The sequence below is a fragment of the Aquarana catesbeiana genome, linkage group LG04, assembly GCF_042186555.1.
Source record: "Aquarana catesbeiana isolate 2022-GZ linkage group LG04, ASM4218655v1, whole genome shotgun sequence".
Classification (NCBI taxonomy): domain Eukaryota; kingdom Metazoa; phylum Chordata; class Amphibia; order Anura; family Ranidae; genus Aquarana; species Aquarana catesbeiana.
Genome location: NC_133327.1, coordinates 565,899,100 through 565,924,006, shown reverse-complemented (window position 1 = coordinate 565,924,006; position 24,907 = coordinate 565,899,100). Strand labels below are relative to the sequence as shown.

At 43.7% G+C, this 24,907-nt stretch overlaps 1 protein-coding gene across 1 annotated transcript in view; it reads left to right on the top strand.

Annotated features, from left to right (window-relative positions):
• Window positions 1-14,863, top strand: part of POLR1B (RNA polymerase I subunit B) — a 39,785-nt gene extending 24,922 nt beyond the window's left edge. Inside the window, exons 13-15 of the mRNA XM_073628034.1 lie at window positions 7,726-7,922; window positions 11,249-11,502; window positions 13,693-14,863. Coding sequence (XP_073484135.1) covers window positions 7,726-7,922; window positions 11,249-11,502; window positions 13,693-14,575 — 1,334 coding nt within the window. The 3' untranslated portion in view covers window positions 14,576-14,863. The remainder of the gene's footprint in view (window positions 1-7,725; window positions 7,923-11,248; window positions 11,503-13,692) is intronic.
• The last annotated feature ends 10,044 nt before the right edge of the window (window positions 14,864-24,907 follow it).

Genomic DNA, 24,907 nt, shown 5'->3' with positions numbered 1-24,907 from the left:
TCTCTGTGCTTTGCCCCACCATAGAGGGGGGTGAAGTGGCTGGCTCTGGCTTTCAGCGGCGTGCTGAGAGGCTGAGCCACCTGCCGGTCAGGCATCTGGGTGGATGCCGACCATTGTCTGGATCCCTGCAGAGCCTGGACCAGCTCTGCCACCAGCCGACAGCCCGATGTTGGCTGAATCTGGGTCACAGGAGCGCAGAACTAAGTGCACTCCTGTGACCCACAGGAGATGTATGGCCAAAAGAGCATTTAACTCGTGCAACCTCATCTTTTGTATTTTACCAAAAAATTGGGTAATATATTGTTTGTGCGCCCCAAAATGACCTTTAGTGTTTTTTATTGATAACACTAAGAGAAATAAAGATCCTCAAGATACTACCTCCTACTCATTAATCCTTATAAAATATATGTGTGTCCATGTGTAGGCAAATGCCTAAAATGTCTCCGAAAAAGAGACTGAAGGGGGTGGGAGCTATGGGTAAGGAATATGAAACTAGGAATAAAAATCCTGATTAGGCTCGAACATCCCTACGAACAAAAATAATATATATATCAGCTCGCTGGATCAATTTAGAATCCGTTGTGTATTTATTATCAAAAGAGAATGCAACATTATAAAATGGTACCGCATAAGACAAACTACTCTTATGTTAACTGTATATCCACCTCACATATTCAAAAAAACATTTTTTCTTTCTCGAACATCACGGGACACAGAGCCTCAGTAATAACTGATGGGTTATATAGGTATCACTAGGTGATTGGACACTGGCACACCCTAACCAGGAAGTTCAACCCCCTATATAATCCCTCCCCTTACAGGGATACCTCCGTTTTTACGCCAGTGTCTTAGGTGTTGGACGTGTAAAGATGTCCTGTGCTGAGCTCCAAAGGGAATATGCTATATCCTATACTGGGGCAAGCCAGGCGAACCGGATCCATTTCAAAGTGTCCTTTCTAGGCTGAATTGGATGGTACACGGGCCTCGTGTCCGAAGAAATTAGGTTTTACCTGTAACGCTTCCTTTTTTTAGAGAGCTGGACCCCGCATATCAGAAAATGGTTTTCTATCCTTATTTCTGGCCGGGTGCTTTACAGGCCCAGAACTGTGCATCCCCCTATCCGTAGGGGGCCCCAGTCTCTGAAGGTTTTTCCAAACGGAGCCCACCGTGAGAGGTGAAGATTGGGTCTGTATAACAGAACCCTGCGGCTGGATAAGGCAAGGGAGATTCCACAGAATTTTTTAATTCTAGTAGGATTTCTCCTTTAAAGTAAATGCATGCTATGCCTATTGTCGCCACCGGGGGCTGCCAAGAGCACATACATTCTCATGCTGATGTCTGTCTCAGTGTTTTCACGCTGCACAAGCTCCTCTAGCCGGCTCCAGGTAGGATGGGATGGGGGGCTCTCCTCAGGGATATTCCCCCCCAGACTAGGGGGAGGCCGCAGGTGGTCTGTGTTGCGGTTATACACCGCACTATCGCCGCCGCCATTGCCACGTGCAGGCCCCATCACTGCTGGCCTCTCTCCTTCCTCCTCCACTCCCAGCCTTCCCTCCATGCTTGTCCCGGAGGGTCGGCTCGCGCGGGAAGCGCACAGTTTTTTGAAAAACGAAAGGGGGGGGGGGGGGGGCGCGTCAGCACAGCGTGCTCAGACGTCCACATTTGCCGGCTGCAAGCTATTAAAGGCACACTTTACAGGTGCACAAAGCCTTTGGAGGGACACAGAGCTGACGGTCGCATGTAAGGTGGGACACAGGCATTCTCCTAGGCAGCATTTACTAAAGAAACACCAGACTGGGCATTTGGTAGCAAGGCTTTTGCCAGACTACATCGCTCAGCAGTCAGTGTTCATTTTGTGATACCTCCACCTTGTTGCTTTGCACTATGGGTAGAAGAGGTTCAAATACCCCAAGAACCAGAGGCTCTAGGGGATCTCCTTCAGGTTCTGAGGACCCCCTTTCTGCAGCATCCTCCCCCCTGAGGGGCCAGGGACGGCTAGCCAGGGAGAGCCATTGGGGTCAGGGGCTACACCTGCTTCTGGCACTTCAGCCCCTGTATACATTACACAGGAGGTTTTTTCCTCAACAATTAATGGATTAGAGGAAAGATTAATGGCCGTGATTACATCTTCACTCAGTGGAAGAAAACGTACTAGGCCTTCCTCTGTTTCCCAAGACCCTCAGGTAGAGGAGGTCTGGGATAAAGGAGAAGATCCCCTTTCACAAAATCGGGATGGGACGGATGATTCCTCTTCGAAGGAATCAAGTGAAGAGGGACCCTCTTCGGCTTCCCAAGAGGAGAAAGTCTTAGTGCAGATCCTTGCTGGATTGGTCCGCTCCACATTTAAGTTGCCCATATCTGAATCAGTTAAAGAACCCTCTTCTTCTTTGGGGGTCACTGAAACCTCCTCAAACAGCACATGCTTTTCCTGTTCATAATTTACTTGAAAAGCTCCTTTATTCTGAGTGGGATCACCCACATAAACGTTTTCTTCCGCCGAAAAAGTTTTCAACACTTTATCCTATGGAAGAAAAGTTTATTAAAATGTGGGGAATACCGGCCATTGATGCGGCCATTTCCTTCGTAAATAATAGTCTGACTTGTCCTGTAAACGATGCTCAGGGATCCTGTGGATAAAAAGATGGAATCCCTGTTGAAGGATGTTTTCTCCTTAGCTGGTTCAGTGGTTCAACCTGCAGTAGCAGCGATTGGAGTCTGTCAATACTTAAGAGACCATGTTAAGCAGGTCATCAAAGTTCTACCTGAACAGCAGGCCCAGGGGTTGGCTAACCTCCCAGCGGCCTTATGTTTTGTTGTTGACGCAATCAGAGATTCTATCATGCAGACCTCTCGTCTTTCACTTGGGTTGGTGCATATACGTAGAATTTTATGGTTGAAAAATTGGTCAGCTGAAGCACCATGTAAGAAGCTGCTGGCTGGGTTTCCGTTTCGTGGTGCAAGGTTGTTTGGAGAAGACTTGAATAATTATATCAAAAGGATTTCTTGTGGGAAAAGCACTCTCTTACCTGTTAAGAAGAGTAAGCGTCCCTCTTTCAAACGGACTCTTTCCCCAGCGCCAGGGGCATCAGCCTCCAGGCAGTCGCGACGGCTTCCTCCGTCTGGGTCAAGAAACAAGAGTCAACCCCAGGGACAAAAGAAGTCCTGGGGGAAGAAATCTACTAGACAAGACACTAAGACCTCTTTATGAAGATGCGCCCCCGCTCGCTCGAGTGGGGGGAAGACTGCAACAGTTCTCAAAGCTCTGGCAGGAGGACTTTCAGGACAGATGAGTAATCTCCACGGTAACCTTAGGGTACAAGCTAGAGTTCCAAGAATTTCCCTCTCCTCATTTCCTCAGATCAAGTGTCCTCAGAGATCCAGAGAAAAAGCAGTCGCTCCTTCTAGCGTTAGAGCGACTTTTGTCGAAGGAGGTCATTATGATGGTTCCCACGAAGGATCAGGGATTGGGCTTCTATTCCAACCTTTTTACGGTCCAAAAACCAAATGGGGATGTCAGACCCATTCTGGATTTAAGGGATCTGAATCGATTCCTAAGGATTCAGTCCTTCCGCATGGAATCAATTCGGACAGTAGTCTCCACCTGCTTCGAGATAGGAGGGCGCCATTTCCAGTTTGTGGCTCTGCCGTTTGGGATAGCCACTGCAACTCGAGTGTTCACAAAGATCTTAGCTCCTCCTCTGGCCAGATTAAGGGCTCAAGGTATAGCTGTCATAGCATACCTAGACGACCTGCTCTTGATAGACCGGTCGGTAGCCTCCTTGAACGGGAACTTGAGGACCCCAGTCAAGTATCTGGAACACCTAGGTTTGATCCTCAACCTAGAAAAATCTTTCCTAAAACCAGTAAGAAGACTGGAGTATTTGGGTCTGATCATAGATACAAGCCAGGAGAAAGTATTTCTACCTCAAGCAAAGATCACTGCTTTAAGGGAGTTGATTCTGGCAGTCAGGACCAAAAAGGGTCCTTCTGTCCGTCTTTGTAAGAGGCTGCTAGGGAAGATGGTGTCTTCATTCGAAGCAGTTCCCTATGCTCGGTTTCATTCAAGACTACTGCAACACAGTATTCTGTCGGCCTGGAACAAGAAGGTTCAGGCATTAGACTTTCCAATGCACTTGTCTCATGCGGTGCGTCTGAGCCTCAATTGGTGGCTAATACCCGAAAGCCTGAAGAAGGGGAAATCCTTTCTACCGGTTACCTGGACGGTGGTAACAACAGATGCCAGTCTGTCGGGTTGGGGAGCAGTTCTGGAACAGTCTGCGGTCCAAGGTGTATGGTCCAAAACCGAGAGGACCTCACCCATCAACATTCTGGAGATCCGTGCGGTATATCTAGCCCTAAAGGCCTGGACTATCAGGCTACAGGGTTGCCCAGTTAGGATCCAGTCCGACAATGCCACAGCAGTGGCTTATGTCAATCATCAGGGAGGCACCAGGAGCCGAGCTGCTCAAAGAGAGGTGAACCAGATCTTAGTCTGGGCAGAGAAGCATGTGCCATGCATATCGGCAGTTTTCATTCCAGGGATAGAGAACTGGCAGGCGGACTATTTAAGTCGCCAGCAGTTACTCCCAGGGGAATGGTCTCTGCATCCCGACGTCTTTTGGGCCATATGCCAAAGATGGGGGGTTCCAGATGTAGATCTCTTTGCATCCCGAATCAACAAAAAGATAGACAGATTTGTGGCAAGGACAAAGGATCCTCTTGCATGCGGGACGGATGCGTTGGTGATTCCGTGGCATCGGTTCTCACTGATTTATGCATTCCCGCCTATTCTGCTACTGCCACGACTCCTTCGCAGGATCAGGCAGGAAAGGAAGTCAGTACTTCTGGTGGCCCCCGCCTGGGCCAGAAGGGCTTGGTATGCAGAAATAGTAAGGATGACGGTGGGTTCCCCGTAGACCCTACCGGTACGCCCAGACCTGTTATCTCAAGGTCCAGTGTTCCATCCTGCCTTACAAACGCTAAATTTGACGGTTTGGCTATTGAAACCCACGTTCTGAAGAGTTGTGGGCTTTCAGGTCCTGTGATATCTACCTTGATCAATGCAAGGAAGCCAGCTTCCAGAATAGAGTCTGGAAAGCTTATGTATCCTGGTGTGAATCCAGGGATTGGCATCCCAGAAAATATGTGATAGGTAGAATTCTTGATTTTCTACAATTGGGATTAGAGATGAAGCTGGCCTTGAGTACCATCAAGGGCCAGGTCTCGGCCTTATCAGTGTTGTTTCAACGGCCACTTGCTTCGCATTCTTTGGTCCGAAACTTTATGCAGGGGGTGATGCGTCTTAATCCTCCGGTTAGGGCGCCCCTAAACCCCTGGGACTTTAATTTTGGTTCTGTCTGTTTTACAGAAACAGCCTTTTGAACCAATACGATTCCTTTGGTCTTGTTGACAAGGAAGTAAATTTTTCTGGTAGCCATTTCTTCTGCTAGAAGAGTATCAGAATTGCCAGCTCTTTCCTGTAAAGAGCCTTATTTGATTGTACACAAGGATAGAGTGGTATTGCGCCCTCATCCTAGTTTTTTACCGAAGGTGGTTTCAGATTTTCATCTAAACCAAGACATTGTTCTGCCTTCCTTTTTTCCAGATCCCTGTTCTTCGGAAGAAGGGTCTCTACATTCTTTGGATGTAGTAAGAGCAGTCAAGACCTGTCAAGACCTATCTGGAAGCAACTGCTCAAATTCGCAAAACGGATGTTTTGTTCGTGCTGCCAGAAGGTCCCAATAGAGGACAGGCAGCGTCAAAAGCTACCATTTCTAAATGGATTTGACAATTGATTATTCAAGCTTACGGTTTGAAACAGAAGATTCCTCCGTTTCAGATCAAGGCACATTCCACAAGGGCTATTGGTGCTTCTTAGGCAGTGCATCACCAGGCCTCTATGGCTCAAATCTGCAAGGCCGCAACCTGGTCTTCAGTCCATACATTCACCAGATTTTATCAGGTGGATGTGAGAAGGCATGAGGATATCGCCTTTGGGCGTAGTGTGCTGCAGGCAGCGGTACAGGGTCCTCAGGTATGATTGTACCCTACTTGGTTGTGATTCCCCTCCCCTCAGGTGGCATTGTTCTGGGACATCCCATCAGTTATTACTGAGGCTCTGTGTCCCGTGATGTTCGAGAAAGAAAATAGGATTTTTTATAACAGCTTACCTGTAAAATCCTTTTCTTTCGATGGACATCACGGGACACAGAGGTCCCGCCCCTCTTCTAATACACTTATATTGCTTTGCTACAAAACTGAGGTATCCCTGTAAGGGGAGGGATTATATAGGGGGTTGAACTTCCTGGTTAGGGTGTGCCAGTGTCCAATCACCTAGTGATACCTATATAACCCATCAGTTATTACTGAGGCTCTGTGTCCCATGATGTCCATCGAAAGAAAAGGATTTTACAGGTAAGCTGTTATAAAAAATCCTATTATTTGACCCAACAAGGTATAGAATATGAATTGTAATTCCCCCTAACTTATCAAAGTCTAAGTGTGGAGGAGGGAGAGACACCTAGTCTATGAATTGGGTTTCAGGGATAGGATTCCAAGAGATACTCCTGTGGATGGCCAATAATGTAAATATGCAGTACAAGATTCCTATAGGGTCATTACCCCAGGTGTCCACGGCTGTGCTGTAAGTTAGTAGATTCCAACTGTATGTTCCAAGATCTATAAAGTATCTGTGGTAGCCCTGATAAAGAGAAGTAAAAAATGCAGTGGTCCAAAGAAGGATACACTCCCAGGCTTGTTAGATGTAAAGATCCACCTGGGGTTACATATGTGAATGTTGCCCCGAAACCTCCCTCGCACTGCAAGGTTTATCCAACTGACAGCAAGAAACCATAAACAATAGTGGCCTGTCCATATGTTCCGTATTGGATAATAGATTGTTGAAATATATGACGTTTCAAAGAAAAAAATCATAGATTCATTGGAATAGTATATTTATCACATTTCACAGCCTGTGAAATAAATCTTAGTCCGTAAGTAGGTCACCCAACATGGAATTCTCCCATCTCTGCATAAGTCCCTGGGATTGGAGGTGAAGTATGATCCGTGCCTGACCAGTTTTGCTTTCTGAAAAAGTGAAAGGGTTTAAATAGGAAAAGCCCCATCTTATTAATATTTTCCACAGCAACATCTAGAAATATATTTTCATATAATAAGTTGAAGCAGATTTGCCATAAAATATATGGAACAATTATTAGTATAAATAAAATAGGGACATTTTTATCAGTAACCCTTCTTCCCTTTTTTTTTTTTTTTTTTTTTTTTTTTTTTTTTTTTTTTTTTTTGCAATTCAAGTTATGACCTTACTCAATATAACAACTGTGAAGTTGTTGTTATACAGCTGAACAAATGAGTTCCTGCATTATTTGTGTAACATAGCCCTTGGTTATTATTATTCTTTTCCCAAGTAGTTCAGAGATGTTCTTACAGCCACATGTAAATAAAAACTGGAATGACTGATTCACCACAAACTCAAATGTGTCGCTGCTTGCTGCTGTTACAGTGTACCCTTGTCTAAGAGCCAGACCACAGATTTCATATCCTTCACACAGAATGGCAATGAGACACATCTATGCTGGTGTGTGTGTGTGTGTATATGTGTATGTGTGTATGTATATATATATATAATATATATATATATATTTTATTATTATTCTCTTTGGAATGCCCAGGACTTCAGCTATGTTTCCTTCTTTTTTTTTTCAGGTAAACAGACTATGGGCTTTCCACTAATGACCTACCAGGATCGTTCTGACAATAAATTATATCGTCTCCAAACCCCACAGAGTCCGCTAGTACGCCCCTCTATGTATGATTACTTTGACATGGATAATTATCCTGTTGGCACCAATGCTATTGTGGCCGTCATTTCATACACCGGATATGATATGGAAGATGCTATGGTATGTTATATTTATGCATAAGTCATCTTGAACTCTAGTCCGTGGCGTAAGAGTAGCATACATATATTAGTAAATTGCTTTTTGAATGAGAGCAATTTATTAGGCCTCATGCACACTGCAGCTAAAAAAATGAACGGTTTTACAGGTGTTTGTCACTTCCCTTAACTGTAGGCACTTTCAGCAGTGTGTGGCGATGTCATTAATTCTTAATGGCACATCCATACAATCTGCTAACATGCACACCAAAATGCAGTGCCATGCGTTTTGCAGCATCATTTTTAAAATGGTGCATTCTCCTGTTTTGCACATTTCTCACGCAGGGGGGAAGCCTATTGAAATGTAATGGGCTGTCTTAAATGTGCAGAAACATGAAGGAGAGCTCATGGTTGCACCTTCCTGGTGTGAACAGAGCCTTTCAGAGTGGTAAATTGATTTGACAATCACTTGCCATTGTCAAATGCCCATTGTAAAGACATTATAGAACACATCCAATCAAGCAACATTCCAAGTGTCTGGATTTACCAAGCTGTGAGTGGAAATCTTGCATTGAGTAGGTCAACTTAGAACCTTGTCAGTGTTTCCCCTGTTGCTCATTAAGGAAAATGTACCCCAAAGAGTAAAAATGTTCTCTTTGTGAACATAAATTCAAGTTTTGATGGTTGCACCAACACAAGGGTCCCTAATTTGAAGTTATCCATTGTGAAAGTGACAACCATAAAATGTGTGATTTTTTTTTTTTTTTTTTTTTTCCCCCTTATTTTCAGTATAAACATGGACAGTAATAAAAACCTGACTGATTATAATTCTTGTCCATTCTATTTAAATATAATAAAAGAAAATGTATGTCCACAACTGTTGATCTACCTGTCACAGACAAGGGAACCTAGGAAAGCCACCTGTCGCATGTCCTTGCACATTAACAATTGGGAGGCAGATTATCCTGAGAAAACCAAGTTCCCCGGTCCGGAAACAAGTAACAGCTGTACAACACACACACTTATATTCCATGGCTACCACCAGATGTCAAAGGTGCAAGCCCATGGCAACTAGCTCATTTTAAGTGAGAACCTTGTTTAGTGTAGGAGGGAATGAGAGCAGAACTTGATTTGGCCAGATAAAGCCAGCTGTGATACAGTTCTCAATCTCCAGTATGTCTGGCCATGAGAGTGCACCCAAATCTGACTGGCCACACATGAGCAGATACAAATCTTACATGCAATCTGGTACACGCTAAGGGTTGGGGAACAGTCTAGCAATTGGCACACATTTCTGGGAATCCTCAATCTACCTTGTGAGCTAGAATCCTTGCTTTAATAGTCTAGCCCACTGCCCCCACACACAACTTATGGTAGCTTGCCTGCACCTTGCAGTTTGTTTGCTGACTGGTCTTTTGGGCAACACACACACTCTTAGCTTAGTATACCAAAGTTACTTGCCAAAATGTAATATCTGGAAGGTGGGCAGTGCATAAAGGTATGTAGAGAAATGAAGAGAACAAAAAAGAAAACAATGCATACAGAATTTGGCTATTTAATTATAAATGGGAAGAGAAAAAAATTAACTCTTACTGTTTTTGAGCAGTAAGGTTTATCCTGGTTGCCAACCTACCAGATTGAAATTTACTGACACAGCCAAGTTCTTACTGGCATTTCTGCCAGTCCCACTCCCGGTTTACCTTGCTCCCATTCCACAGACCCGAGGCGCCAGCCGCCCCACTCGGCTCCCTTCCACCATGACATCACAAGACACATTCGGGCACCGCCTTCACCTGACTCCCCACCCCCCACCTGAACACACTGTAGCAGGCACTTGGATGCGCCATGCATCACAGCCATATTTCTTTACTTGCAACCTTTTCCTGTCACTGGCATTTAGTGGCAGGAGAAAAGTGCCCATTTTTATACTGGCTGCCAGGAAAAATACTGACCGTTGGCAACACTGCTGATGGGGAAACTCGCAAGAGTAGATTTGTAGATATTTTGTGTTCAGAACACAATCCCTGACCAATACAAAGTCTATATCTCATGCTCCTCAGTTTGAGATAATGGATGTGGGCTGAACTCTAAAGCCTAGTACACACAATGAGTTTATCGGAACGAATAATCGTGTTTGTGGGTTTTTTTTTTTTTTTGCATGCTAGTCTCATCGAAAATGAAGATTTTACTTAAAGTTCAAAAATGTTCGTACAACAGAACATAGATTCGAATTTGTATTTTATTTTTGAATGGAAACTGTACGGATTAAACTAAAACCGCACGATCTGGTATCGTACAAGAAAATTTTCAAGTTTTGTCAGTTCGGATAATTTTGGACAAAGCTGTGTACTAATAATCAGATTATTATAGATCACGTCAAAAGCGGTATTTTTTGTACGATTTTCTGGTCGTGTGTACAGGCCTTAACCCTTGACTAGTCACTTCCTGAGGAATGTTTCTTCCTTAGCCCTGAGCATGGTTCTTGCCTCCTGAAGTGGTCATGGGTTATATGGACCCATCAATTCTGGTGACAGTTACGACAATTTCACCCACCTCATGGCTGTTGCAAGCAGACCTTCCATAACTTATGTTGGTCTTTCGAAGATTCTGTGCAACCAACGTAAGCTTACAATTTTAGATGAGCTTGTAGTCCATGATATGCACGATCTGAATATTTTGAACTTTATTACAGAGAAAATTATATTCCCTCTGAGGTTGCAGTAGACGGCCTTTTGCCTTCCATCTGAGATAACATGGCTCCCTGCTGGGCTGTAGTTAAAATCTCTGGTAAGGTGACAATTGTCCACTATCTGTACTCCAACCTGTTCAAAACATATTGGCACTCAGGTGCTAATATCTTCAGTTTCTAGGCTTGAGAGTTGTCTATTTAGATTCTAAAACATAACCATGGGGCTTATTTACTAAAGCTGGAGAGTGCAAGATCAAGCTCACTTCTTCTGCATAGAAACCAATCTGCTTCCAGGTTTTATTGCCAAAGCTTAATTGAACAAGCTGAGCTTAGAAATGGGTTTCTAAGTAGTAATGAGATCTGAGAGCGAAGTGTGGACCACTAACGAAACGACAACTAACAAAGTCAGCTCCGCAAAAACTGTAGAAAAGAAAAGAACAATTATTAATACCTTATCAATGGCAGCCAGTCAGATTTCACTATTTGTTTTATGTAAAAATGAATTCAGGTTGATCCCTGCACTCTACTATCAAAGTCAAAAAGTTCAAGTCCCAGAGCAATGTGTATTTTGGTGGCTGCACCTTTTACTAAATATGTTCAGATTTAGGTGTCTCTGTGAAAACATTTGAGTTAGATTTAAGAGTATTTTTTGTCTTTTTCAGATTTTAAACAAGTCATCTTGGGAGAGAGGATTTGCCCATGGCAGTGTGTACAAAACAGAATTTGTAGATCTTTCACAAAAAGTTAAAAGTAGTGAGGACAATTTAGTGTTTGGCATCAAACCAGGAGATGAGCGGGTGATGGGAAGACTGGATGAAGATGGCCTACCTCCAGTGGGAGCTATCCTGAAATTTGGAGACCCATTCTATAGTTATCTCAATCAAAGTACTGGAGAGAACTTCATTATGTATTACAAGTAAGTAATTCTAACAAATTAAATTCTATTTTATACCCTATTGTCCAATTTAAACTGGGAGCAGTTGCCACTATCCTCTGCCCACCACAGTTTTACTGCATACAGCGGCCTGCACTTTACATTCATAAAATGCAGGTTGCATTGTAGATCCTGTGATATCCCACATAGATCTCACTACCCAAAATGTATGTAAACCCCTAAGTGTTGGTTCACACTGAGGCAGCATGACTTGCAGCGCAACACGACAAACGACTTCTGTATAGAAGTCAATGCAAGTTGCCTCAAGGCGCCCCCAAAGTCGTACTAGACTACCTTTTACTAAGTCGGAGCGACTTCCGATTAGAACGGTTCCATTGTACAGAACGGGACACGACTTGTCAGGCGGCTAAGTCGCCTGACATGTCGTCCCAATGTGAACGGGCACTAACAATGGGTGCTCCTTATTGGCTTTCTTTTGATCTGCTAATAGGATAATTGAAAGCGTCTGGCTATATCTGTTTAGTATGTTTAGTACAGGGGTCTCAAACTGGCTGCCCTCCAGCTGTTGAAAAACTACAAGTCCCATCATGCCTCTGCCTGTGGGATTCATGCTTGTAACTGTCAGCCTTGCAATGCCTCCAAGAAGTGTCATCAGCCCTTCCAGTTTTTCCTTTGTGTTACAATACACCTCCCCTCTGCATACAGGAGAGAGGTAGGTGATCTGTAGTTTGGCAGATTACAACTGTACAATTGAGTGGACACCATTGTATGTGTTCTCAGTTTAGTAAAGGCTCTGTGGTGTCAGCCCAAAACAGAAAATTAGAAGCAGAGTGCATTTCTTCTAGATCAGCTAATTTTTCAGTACTTGCAGGGTCTTTAACAACTTCAGCCCCAGAAGGATTTAGCCCCTTAATGACCAGGCCATTTTTTTTGCAATACGCACTACGTCCTTTTAACTGACAAAGAAAATTGATGGGGTTTTTTTTGTTTTGTTTTGTTTTTTTTTCCCCACAAATGGAGCTTTCTTTTGGTGGCATTTGATCACTGCTGCGGTTTTGATTTTTTGCGCTATAAACAAAGACTGACATTTTTGGGGAAAAAAAAAAGGTTTACTTTCTGCTATAATCCAAAAAAAAAATATATATATATATATATATATATATATATATATATATATATATATATATATATATATACACAAATTAATCAGTTTAGGCCAATATGTATTCTACATATTTTTTGTAAAAAAAATTGCAATAAGAGTATATTGATTGGTTTGCGCAAAAGTTATACAAAATAGGGGATAGATTTATGGGTTTTTATTTATTTATTTATTTTTGTTTTTACTGGTAATGGTGGTGATCTGCGATTTTTAGCAGGACTGTGATATTGCGGCGGACGAATCTGACCCCAAGTGACCACTTTTTGGGGACCAGTGATATTATTACAGTGATCAGTGCTAAAAAAAAAATGCACTGATCACTGCATAAATGACACTGGCAGGGAATGGGGTTAACACTAGGGGGCGATCAAGGGGTTAACTGTTCCCTGGGTGTGTTCTAACTGTGTTGGGGATGGGCTTACAGGGACAACAGAGATCGCTGTTCCTGATCATTAGGAACAGCAGATCTCCATGTTGTCCCCTGTCAGAACGGGGATCCGCATTTGTTTTTATAGGTAGATCCCTGTTCTGCCTCTCTGTACCACGATCGCACAGTATCCATTGCATAAAACTACGTACAGGTATGTCATTTTGTGCAATAGAGCTGACCTGCCGCAGTATATGTACTGTGGCTGGTCGGCAAGTGGTTAAAGGAGTAAAACATGGGTGATGTACTGGACTGTAATGGACGATATGACTCCTGTGGATACTGGTTATTACCATTTGAAAGCCTGCACAACATACTGCTGCATAGTGGCTCCATGCACTTGAATGAGTTATAGAATTTTCATAGCACCACAATGGCAGCAGTGTGTGCTAACATGGTTTCTTGCCATGTTAATTTGTGGTTTGAGGAGCAGAAAAATCACTGCTCTACTGCCTTTTTCCTCCCCTCAGCTGCCCATGTAAATGAGGCCTTTGTATCTAAGTTTACGTTTTGGTCCAGGTCATCATAGCAAAAGCGATGGCAAAATCAATGTTTTTTGTATTGTAAGGTTGTTTCTGTGCCTTGCTAGCTGGTTTAAATTGTGTTTTACGTCTTGTTTCAGGAGTAAAGAAGACTGTGTTGTAGACAACATCAAAGTTTGCAGCAATGACCTGGGCATTGGAAAGTTTAAATCTGTTTGCATCACCATGAGGGTGCCACGAAACCCAACTATCGGAGATAAATTTGCCAGCCGGCATGGCCAGAAGGGCATCCTCAGTAGACTCTGGCCATCAGAAGATATGCCATTCACTGAAAGTGGAATGGTTCCAGACATTCTGTTCAACCCACATGGTTTCCCATCAAGAATGACCATTGGAATGTTGATAGAGAGCATGGCTGGCAAATCAGCGGCCTTGCATGGTTTGTGCCACGATGCCACACCTTTTACCTTCTCTGAAGAGAATTCGGCTCTGGAATATTTTGGTGAGATGCTGAAGGCAGCTGGCTATAACTACTATGGCACAGAGAAACTATACAGTGGCATTAGTGGGGAGGAGCTAGAGGCAGACATTTTTATTGGTGTGGTCTACTACCAGCGACTGCGTCACATGGTTTCTGACAAGTTCCAAGTGAGGACAACAGGAGCTCGAGACAAGGTGACCAACCAGCCTGTGGGTGGCAGGAACATACAGGGAGGTATACGCTTTGGAGAGATGGAACGTGATGCTTTGTTGGCTCATGGTACATCCTTCTTGCTCCATGATAGACTTTTTAACTGTTCTGATAGGTCGGAGGCCCATGTGTGTTTAGAATGTGGCAGCCTCCTGTCCCCTTTACTAGAGAAGCCTCCTCCATCCTGGTCATCCATGCGGAACAGGAAGCACTATTGTTCAATCTGCAATCGTTCTGATACAATTGACACTGTGTCTGTGCCTTACGTATTTCGATATTTTGTGGCCGAGTTGGCAGCAATGAACATCAATGTTAAACTAAATGTCAGTTAAAGACAGATGTTATGCAAAGTGCCTTGTTTTATAGTGAGAAGCATTCTGTGCCTTGTGGACAAACTGGTGAATAACAACTCGGACTTACAAACTGTCTAATTGTATACATTTCCTCTTGAGGAATATCTGCCTGTGGAAAATGATTTATTTCTGTTCTGTAAAAATGGAAAAACAAAATTACTGCATTTATTAAGTGTTTTCTTATTTACTAATTTCTTATTGGGACATGGCAAGGGGGCAGTCATGTTCAATGCTGAAAAAGTAAAAATAAAGATGTGCAGTATTATACAGCAGTAAAATATTTTTTCTAGACTATTTGGAGGTAGCCCCGGTTCACACAGGGGCGGCACGACTTGCAGGTCGCCTCACCGAGGCGACCTGCACACGACTCCCACAGCGACTTGCAAAACGACTTCTGTATAGAAGTCGATGCAAGTCGCCCCCAAAGTAGTACAGGAACCTTTTTCTAAGTCGAGCGACTTGCTTCCTATTAGAACGGTTCCATTGTACAGAACGGGGGGCAACTTGTCAGGCGGCTAGGTCGCCTGACAAGTCGCCCCTGTGTGAACTGGCACGTATACTGCAGTTGAAGTGTAAACGTGGCCACACATGTTACAGTCTGATTGTACAGTCTTGAAGCTGGCTGTAGTAGTACGTAGGAAGATTTCAATTTGTCACCTAACCCAGCAACCATATCATATGAGGACATTCTATATTTTGACCCCTAGGCGCCAACCGTGCGCAAATATGCGGCCTCTCAACGGCTAGGCCTTGGTGTCGAGGGACTGCATATTTGCATGCATTAGCACCAATAAAGCTGTGCTGAGAGCGCAGGCCCTGCGGCTCATGAAAAACTCCCGATTGCTTCTTACGATGGGGAGTTTTCGGATCATAAGGCTGCTGTGACCCACCCTGCCTCCCGAGATGCCAAACCCCTTAAAGGTGTCGGCACCAAGGGATTAAGTACACCAGTTACTAGTAAAACCAGCGTCTAATGTAAAATTTTACTACATGTCCTTTTTTCCCACAAATAGTTGTTTTGTTTTTTTTTTGTTATTTTTGCGCTATAAACGACCAACAATTTTGAAAAAATAGATATTTTTTACTTTCTGCTCTAAAACTTATCCAATAAAAAAAGGAAAAAAATCTAATTTCTTCATCAGTTTTTAGGCCAATGAGTATTCTGCTACATATTTTCGGTTTGCGCAAAAGTTAAAGCGTCTAGAAACTATGGAATTTTTATTTCTATTCTTTTTTTTTTTTTCTTCTTCCTTTTTTTTGAAAAGGTTTTGATTAAACTTAGGTTTTGGGAGAAACCAAAGAAATTGGAATCCAACATTTTTTTTTTTTTTTTTTTTTTTTTTTTTTTTTTAATTTTTTTTTTTCCAAGCAAGATTAAGAATGACAGTTGCACCTTTTAAAGCAAGTAATCACAGACTGTTCTTGTATTCCTGTTTTTTCAGTTGCTTTTTTGTATTTTAAACTTTTTTTTTTTTTTCCATTCAAGATAGAGTAGAGAATGGTAAAACCCCTATCAAGTTGTCTGTTGCCATCTGTCCCACTAGGGAGATTTCTCTGTACTGCCTGCCCTGAAGATACAACAGGAAATGTTGAGAAATGTCTCTAGTGAACTCCTTTTCCATATGAAGCCTCGTGCACACGAGAATGTAAGACGAATTATGGTCTTTTTTTTTTTTTTGCACGCTAGTCTCATATTGAAAATGAAGGTTACTAAAGTTACAAAAATTCTCGTAGAACAGAATACAACTTTGGAAGTGATGTAATTTGTATTGTAATATTTTCTATCGTTTCTGAGCATGGTCTTTGTTTTCCGACTTTTTTTTTTTTTTTTTTTGTTCCTGTTACAAAACTTTGTAAATTAGTTTTTCTCCTTCACTGATGGGCACCGATGGGGTGGCACTGATATGGGACACTGATGGGCACTGATAGGCGGCACTGATGTACACTAATTGGTACGGATGGATGCCAATCAGTGCCAAACAATAATGCCTGCCAAATCAGTGCTCATTGTGGGCACTGCTATCCATTGTGGGCACTGATTGGCATCCCTGGTGGTCTAGTGGCGTCCCTGGTGGTCCAGTGTGGGCATCCTTGGGGGGGGGGGGGGGGGGGGGCAGCACTGATAATCAATCAGCACAGACCCCCTTTCAGAGGAGCAGCCAAATCGGCTCACCTCTACTCGCATCTGCCAGACGCGAGTGAGGAAAAGCCAATCAACGGCTCTTCCTGTTTACACTGATCAGCCGTGATTGGACGGCTGATCACATGGTAAAGAGTCTCCGTCAGAGTCTTTACCTAGATCGGTGTTGCGGTGTGTCAGACTGACGCTTGATATCCTGGCGACGTCAATATCCGGTCAGGATATTGAAACCACTTCACCATAATTTTGCTATATGGCGGGCAGCAAGTGGTTTAAAAGAAATCATACGTTCTGGCATCGTACAAGAAAGATTTTCAAGTTTGGAAAATTTTGCATGAACTGTTGTGATCGGCTCTCGAAAGCTGTGTACTAACGATCAGATTATCGTGCGATTGCTTCAAAAGCAGTATTTTTTTCGTCTGATTTTTGATTGTATATGTGCTAGGCTTTAGAGTGCTGTCACACGAATAGTTGCCCCAATTCTAGGATTTTGCCATCGCTTTTGCTATGATGACATCCTAGAATTTTTCTTCCTTTTTTTGTTTTTGTTTTTGTCACCATGACAAACCACCAGGGAAAAAAAGGGGTTAATTACCTCTGCAGGAACACAGAAAACAATAAATGCCTAACATTGGTGTAAACCCCTTTAACACTAACCATGTGTAAATAAATCTTTAAATTATTAACCAATAATTTTGAAACATATGCTGAGACAACTGTGCACTTTTAAGTACCTGTCACCTTCATTCATGTTGGGAAATGTGTGAAAGACTTTACATTATCCTAAGTGTTGCAAAACTTCTACAAGCAATGAAGGATTACCACAATCTAGTAAAAACTATTGAATGTACACAGCCTAGCCATCTGTTCAAATGAAACTTGTACTTTCTACCAGGTACTAACAATCATCCTGTAGCCATGATCCTCCTTTTCAAGACCTGGACTAACATTGGCAGATTTGCAATGGTTGGCAAAGGCTCAAGTCTTCCTCACTGATGTAGCAGAATTCCTGCACCATTTCTGTATTGGACAGGTGCAATATGGAATTGCAAAATGCAATTGCATTTAAGTTTAAGGGTACAAGCTATAAAATGGCTATGCTTCTACAACTAATTTTTACAGACAGAACAGGACACGTAACAACATTTTTTAAAATGTTTCTGTTATGGTATGGTGTTATGGGTTAGTGGTCAACTCCCTAAAAGCCCTGTGGGGTGTGCTTGACATGTTACAGTGGAGCGGTATCTGCCCTGCAGTATAGCCTGTTCTTTGAGGCTGTTAAAAAGGGCGGCCTGCATGCACAGAAGCCAATTTGCTTGTTTATTGGGCTCAGTAACATGCATTTTCAGGTTCCTACAGCACAGAATTGCACCAGCAGTGCAAATTCTCTGCCACAGTCCCTGCACTGTGCAGCAGTTTACTGCACATTGGCCCCAGGACATGGAAAGTACCTGGGACACCTGTCCATTGGAGGTGACTGCCACTTAGGTGTTGGCTTTTGCCTACATTCTTTTCAGCTAGTTAGCTCCTCCCTATAGGCTATCAAAGGCTTACAAACCCTCAGCAAGCCATGGCCTCATGCAGATGGGGTGGGGATGATTAGTGTAGACTTCCAAATCCCTCTATCAGGTACGGGAGGACTTCATGCACAGTTTGCCCTGTAATAGCTCCCATAAAGGTGAGATTAGCTCTGAACCCCTGACCCCCTGGTGTTTTCACTGACCAGGGGCACAATCCACCAGGTCCCCTGTGTCAAGGAAGGAATTTTCTGCTGCCATTTCTGGATTGGTAGATCAGCTCTCAGGGGTTTTCACTAGTCTGAGGTGCAAACGTGGGTGGTCTCCTCCCATTTTGATGAGGCATTGGAGGACAATCCTTACTATGAAGATAAAAGCGGAACAAGCTGTAAAAGGATAGGAAGTCCGCTGTAGACTAATCCTCCCATTGGCAGTTTCAGGCTCCTGGGATGTCTCGGACACAGACCACGGTACGCTTTGTGGTGGAAGTGGTGTTAGCATTAAAAATGCTGTTTGATCGTGTATGCACAGATCCTCCCCCTTTCTGCACTGTCCCCCTGGACAAGCCTGCATAAGACACAGTGCATGGAGTCAGGCTGCACATGTTCAATTTGGTCTCTATTGCTGGAAAGAGCATTTCCTGTTTGATCGGAGCTAGTGCGGTCACATGGTATTGACATCACACATTTGGGCGTGTATAAATATCATAAATGTCAACCCAGTCCCTCTCACTCCTCCTCCATGCCCAGTAGCTAAAAAAGAGGTTAGATGGGATCTCACCTCTTGATTGGATGATTTTCCTCCCATAAAAGCATGTGGACTAAGGCTATAGTGGAGTTCAAGAGGCAGTTATTCCCATAAACAAGATAACACCAGTGTACATGCTACTGCACTGTTCTATAGTACACATGCAGCAATCAGCTATGATGTCATCCCACCTGGCACCCCAATGCCACCTTGCTAACACCATACCTCCTGTCATCCTCATCACACCTGGCACCTTGCTGTCACCCTACCTCCTGTCATCATCGTCTTCATCACACCTGGCACCCCATTATTGCCTTGCTAACACCCTACCTCCTGTCCTCTTCATCACACCTGGCACCCCGCTGCTGCCTTGCTAACACACACACACTACCTCCTGTCATCCTCATCCCACTGCCAGCTTCTAAATATCTGCATTGACAAAGCAGCTTGTTCCAATGTTGAGAGGACAAGGGTCTCTTACCCACAAATGTGTCATGGTCTGTGGATGGGGGCTTATTGAAATATGTAACCCTACGTTAACAATAAAAATGCCACCCCAGGTGAATGATTAAAGTATTATTAAACCAACAACCATAAAACCAGTCTGTATATGCAGTAAAACATGCTTGTTATACTCATTAGTGTGGAACCTAACAGGTGAATTCTCTGCATTGTGTAAAAAGGCTGTTTGATCCTGTCCTCTCTTATTCTCCCCTTCTTCCACTGACTCAAAAAAAAAAAAAAAAAAAAAAAAACAAACCCTGATATTTACAGTCTATGGAGTCAGGCTGCACATGCTCAGATTGTGTATTGCTAGAGAGTTTTTCTTTTTCTTGAGAGAGTGCATGTGATCAGTACTGTCCAGACAGAGGGTCAGGGGTCCTGAATCCTGATAGGACAGCTCCGTGCAGTATGAAAACACCTCCTACAAGCTTTACCAGGTACTTATACAAGTCACATGACTCCTATATACTGCTGATGAAAAAAGGTATTTAGCAGGTTATATTTACTAAAACTATTGCATTTCCATGTACTGTGCGAGACCATATATAGTGAAGCTCTGATGAAGAAGGAATACCTTCGAAACGCGTCAGCCAGCAGCGGTTCGTATGTCCACTCTCCAGGACTCATAGACTGCAATCAGTAGACAGACTGCCGTATGTCAAAGACCTTTTTAAGCGTGATTGTCTCCTACTTTTGTGAGTAGTTTTCATTATGTTTTCTTAATAAATGTACCAAAAGATAATGCACTAGGCTGGTGCGCCCTCTTTTCTTTGTATAGTGAATGCAGGTTCTGGGTTTAGGCCCCTTTCACACTACCGCGACGTTGACGCGATTTCAGGGAATGCCTGTGTAACTTGCATCAAAGTCGTTAAAAAAAAAACTACTTTGTAGTTGGACTACTTTGAAGTCGGCACAACTTGAAGTTGCACATTTATGAATGGTTATCATGGGGAACGACTTGTCATGTGACTTTGCAGTCCCAAGTCGCACAAGTGTGAAAGGGGCCTAAGTAACACTTTAACCACTTGACCGCCTCACGACGATGTACGTCGGCAAGGTGGCACGGACAGGCAAAATCACGTACGTGTACGTGATTTGCCTTCCGCGGGTGGGGGGTCCGATCGGACACCCCCCCCCCCCCCCCCCCCCGGTACCCGAGGCGGTCGTCTTTTGTTCCCCAGCGATCGGAGGTGAGGGGGAGGCCATCCGTTCGTGGCCCCCCCTCGCGATCGCCACCGGCCAATGGGAACATTCCTTTGCTGCTGTATGCTAAACAGCAGCAAAGGAAATGATGTCATCTCTCCTCGGCTCGGTAGTTTCCGTTCCAGCGCCGAGGAGAGAAGACATCACTGTGAGTGCACCAACACTACACACACAGTAGAACATGCCAGGCACACAAAACACCCCGATTCCCCCCCCCCCCCAATCACCCTCCCCCTGTCACAAACTGACACCAAGCGGGTTTTTTTTTTTTTTTTTCTGATTACTGTATTGGTGTCAGTTTGTGACAGTTAGTGTTAGGACAGATAGTATTAGCCCCCTTTAGGTCTAGGGTACCCCCCTAACCCCCCCTAATAAAGTTTTAACCCCTTGATCACCCCCTGTCACCAGTGTCGCTAAGCGATCATTTTTCTGATCGCTGTATTAGTGTCGCTGGTGACGCTAGTTAGGGACGTAAATATTTAGGTTCGCCGTCAGCGTTTTATAGCGACAGGGACCCCCATATACTATCCAATAAATGTTTTAACCCCTTGATTGCCCCCTAGTTAACCCTTTCACCACTGATCACCGTATAAGTGTTACGGGTGACGCTGGTTAGTTTGTTTATTTTTTATAGTGTCAGGGCACCCGCCGTTTATTACCGAATAAAGGTTTAGCCCCCTGAACGCCCGGCGGTGATATGCGTCGCCCCAGGCAGCATCAGATTAGCGCCAGTACCGCTAACACCCACGCACGCAGCATACGCCTCCCTTAGTGGTATAGTATCTGATCGGATCAATATCTGATCCGATCAGATCTATACTAGCGTCCCCAGCAGTTTAGGGTTCCCAAAAACGCAGTGTTAGTGGGATCAGCCCAGATACCTGCTAGCACCTGCGTTTTGCCCCTCCGCCCAGCCCAGCCCACCCAAGTGCAATATCGATCGATCACTGTCACTTACAAAACACTAAACACATAACTGCAGCGTTCGCAGAGTCAGGCCTGATCCCTGCGATCGCTAACAGTTTTTTTTGGTAGCATTTTGGTGAACTGGCAAGCAAGCACCAGCCCCAGGCAGCGTCAGGTTAGCGCCAGTAGCGCTAACACCCACGCACGCACCGTACACCTCCCTTAGTGGTATAGTATCTGATCCGATCAGATCTATACTAGCGTCCCCAGCAGTTTAGGGTTCCCAAAAACGCTGTGTTAGCGGGATCAGCCCAGATACCTGCTAGCACCTGCATTTTGCCCCTCCGCCCGGCCCAGCTCAGCCCACCCAAGTGCAGTATCGATCGATCACTGTCACTTGCAAAACACTAAACACATAACTGCAGCGTTCGCAGAGTCAGGCCTGATCCCTGCGATCGCTAACAGTTTTTTTTTGGTAGCTTTTTATTGAACTGGCAAGCACCAGCGGCCTAGTACACCCCGGTCGTAGTCAAACCAGCACTGCAGTAACACTTGGTGACGTGGCGAGTCCCATAAGTGCAGTTCAAGCTGGTGAGGTGGCAAGCACAAGTAGTGTCCCGCTGCCACCAAGAAGACAAACACAGGCCCGTCGTGCCCATAGTGCCCTTCCTGCTGCATTCGCCAATCCTAATTGGGAACCCACCGCTTCTGCAGCGCCCGTACTTCCCCCATTCACATCCCCAACCAAATGCAGTCGGCTGCATGAGAGGCATTTTTTTTATGTCCTCCCGAGTACCCCTACCCAACGAACCCCCCCAAAAAAGATGTTGTGTCTGCAGCAAGCGCGGATATAGGCGTGACACCCGCTATTATTGTCCCTCCTGTCCTGACAATCCTGGTCTTTGCATTGGTGAATGTTTTGAACGCTACCATGCACTAGTTGAGTATTAGCGTAGGGTACAGCATTCCACAGACTAGGCACACTTTCACAGGGTCTCCCAAGATGCCATCGCATTTTGAGAGACCCGAACCTGGAACCGGTTACAGTTATAAAAGTTAGTTACAAAAAAAGTGTAAAAAAATATATATATATATATATATATATAAAATTTAAAAAAATAGTTGTCGTTTTATTGTTCTCTCTCTCTATTCTCTCTATTGTTCTGCTCTTTTTTACTGTATTCTATTCTGCAATGTTTTATTGTTATTATGTTTTATCATGTTTGCTTTTCAGGTATGCAATTTTTTATACTTTACCGTTTACTGTGCTTTATTGTTAACCATTTTTTTGTCTTCAGGTACGCCATTCACGACTTTGAGTGGTTATACCAGAATGATGCCTGAAGGTGTAGGTATCATCTTGGTATCATTCTTTTCAGCCAGCGGTCGGCTTTCATGTAAAAGCAATCCTAGCAGCTAATTAGCCTCTAGACTGCTTTTACAAGCCGTGGGAGGGAATGCCCCCCCCCCCCCCCCCACCGTCTTCCGTGTTTTTCTCTGGCTCTCCTGTCTCAACAGGGAACCTGAGAATGCAGCCGGTGATTCAGCCAGCTGACCATAGAGCTGATCAGAGACCAGAGTGGCTCCAAACATCTCTATGGCCTAAGAAACCGGAAGCTACGAGCATTTTATGACTTAGATTTCGCCGGATGTAAATAGCACCATTGGGAAATTGGGGAAGCATTTTATCACACCGATCTTGGTGTCGTCAGATGCTTTGAGGGCAGAGGAGAGATCTAGGTTCTAATAGACCCCAATTTTTTCAAAAAAGAGTACCTGTCACTACCTATTGCTATCATAGGGGATATTTACATTCTCCGAGATAACAATAAAAATGATCAAAAAAAAAAAAATGAAAGGAACAGTTTAAAAATAAGATAAAAAAGCAAAAAAAAAAAAAAAAAAAAAAAGCACCCCTGTCGCCCCCTGCTCTCACGCTAAGGCGAACGCAAGCGGCGGACTGTCGTCAAACGTAAACAGCAATTGCACCATGCATGTGAGGTATCACCGCGAAGGTCAGATCGAGGGCAGTAATTTTTGCAGTAGACCTCCTCTGTAAATCTAAAGTGGTAACCTGTAAAGGCTTTTAAAGGCTTTTAAAAATGTATTTATTTTGTTGCCACTGCACGTTTTGTGCGCAATTGTAAAGCATGTCATGTTTGGTGTCCATGTACTCGGCCTAAGATCATCTTTTTTATTTCATCAAACATTTGGGCAATATAGTGTGTTTTAGTGCATTAAAATTTTAAAAAGTGTGTTTTTTTTTCCCAAAAAAATGCGTTTGAAAAATCGCTGCGCAAATACTGTGTGAAAAAAAAAAATGAAACACCCATCATTTTAATCTGTAGGGCATTTGCTTTAAAAAAAATATATAATGTTTGGGGGTTCAAAGTAATTTTTTTGCAAAAAAAAATAACTTTTTCATGTAAACAAAAAGTGTCAGAAAGGGCTTTGTCTTCAAGTGGTTAGAAGAGTGGGTGATGTGTGACATAAGCTTCTAAAATGTTGTGCATAAAATGCCAGGACAGTTCAAACCCCCCCCCAAATGACCCCATTTTGGAAAGTAGACACCCCAAGCTATTTGCTGAGAGGCATGTCGAGTCCATGGAATATTTTATATTGCGACACAAGTTGCGGGAAAGAGACACATTTTTTTTTTTTTTTTTTGCACAAAGTTGTCACTAAATGATATATTGATCAAACATTCCATATGAATATGTGAAATTACACCCCAAAATACATTCTGCTGCTTCTCCTGAGTACAGGGATACCACATGTGTGAGACTTTTTGGGAGCCTAGCCGCGTACGGGACCCCGAAAACCAAGCACCGCCTTCAGGCTTTCTAAGGGCGTGAATTTTTGATTTCACTCTTCACTGCCTATCACAGTTTCGGAGGCCATGGAAAGCCCAGGTGGCACAAAAACCCCCCCAAATGACCCCATTTTGGAAAGTAGACACCCAAAGCTATTTGCTGAGAGGTATAGTGAGTATTTTGCAGACCTCACTTTTTGTCACAAAGTTTTGAAAATTGAAAAAAGAAAAAAAAAAATGTTTTTTTCTTGTCTTTCTTCATTTTCAAAAACAAATGAGAGCTGCAAAATACTCACCATGCCTCTCAGCAAATAGCTTGGGGTGTCTACTTTCCAAAATGGGGTCATTTGGGGGTGTTTTGTGCCACCTGGGCATTCCATGGCCTCAGTAACTGTGATAGGCAGTGAAGAGTGAAATCAAAAATTTTCACCCTTAGAAATCCTGAAGGCGGTGATTGGTTTTCGGGGCCCCGTACGCGGCTA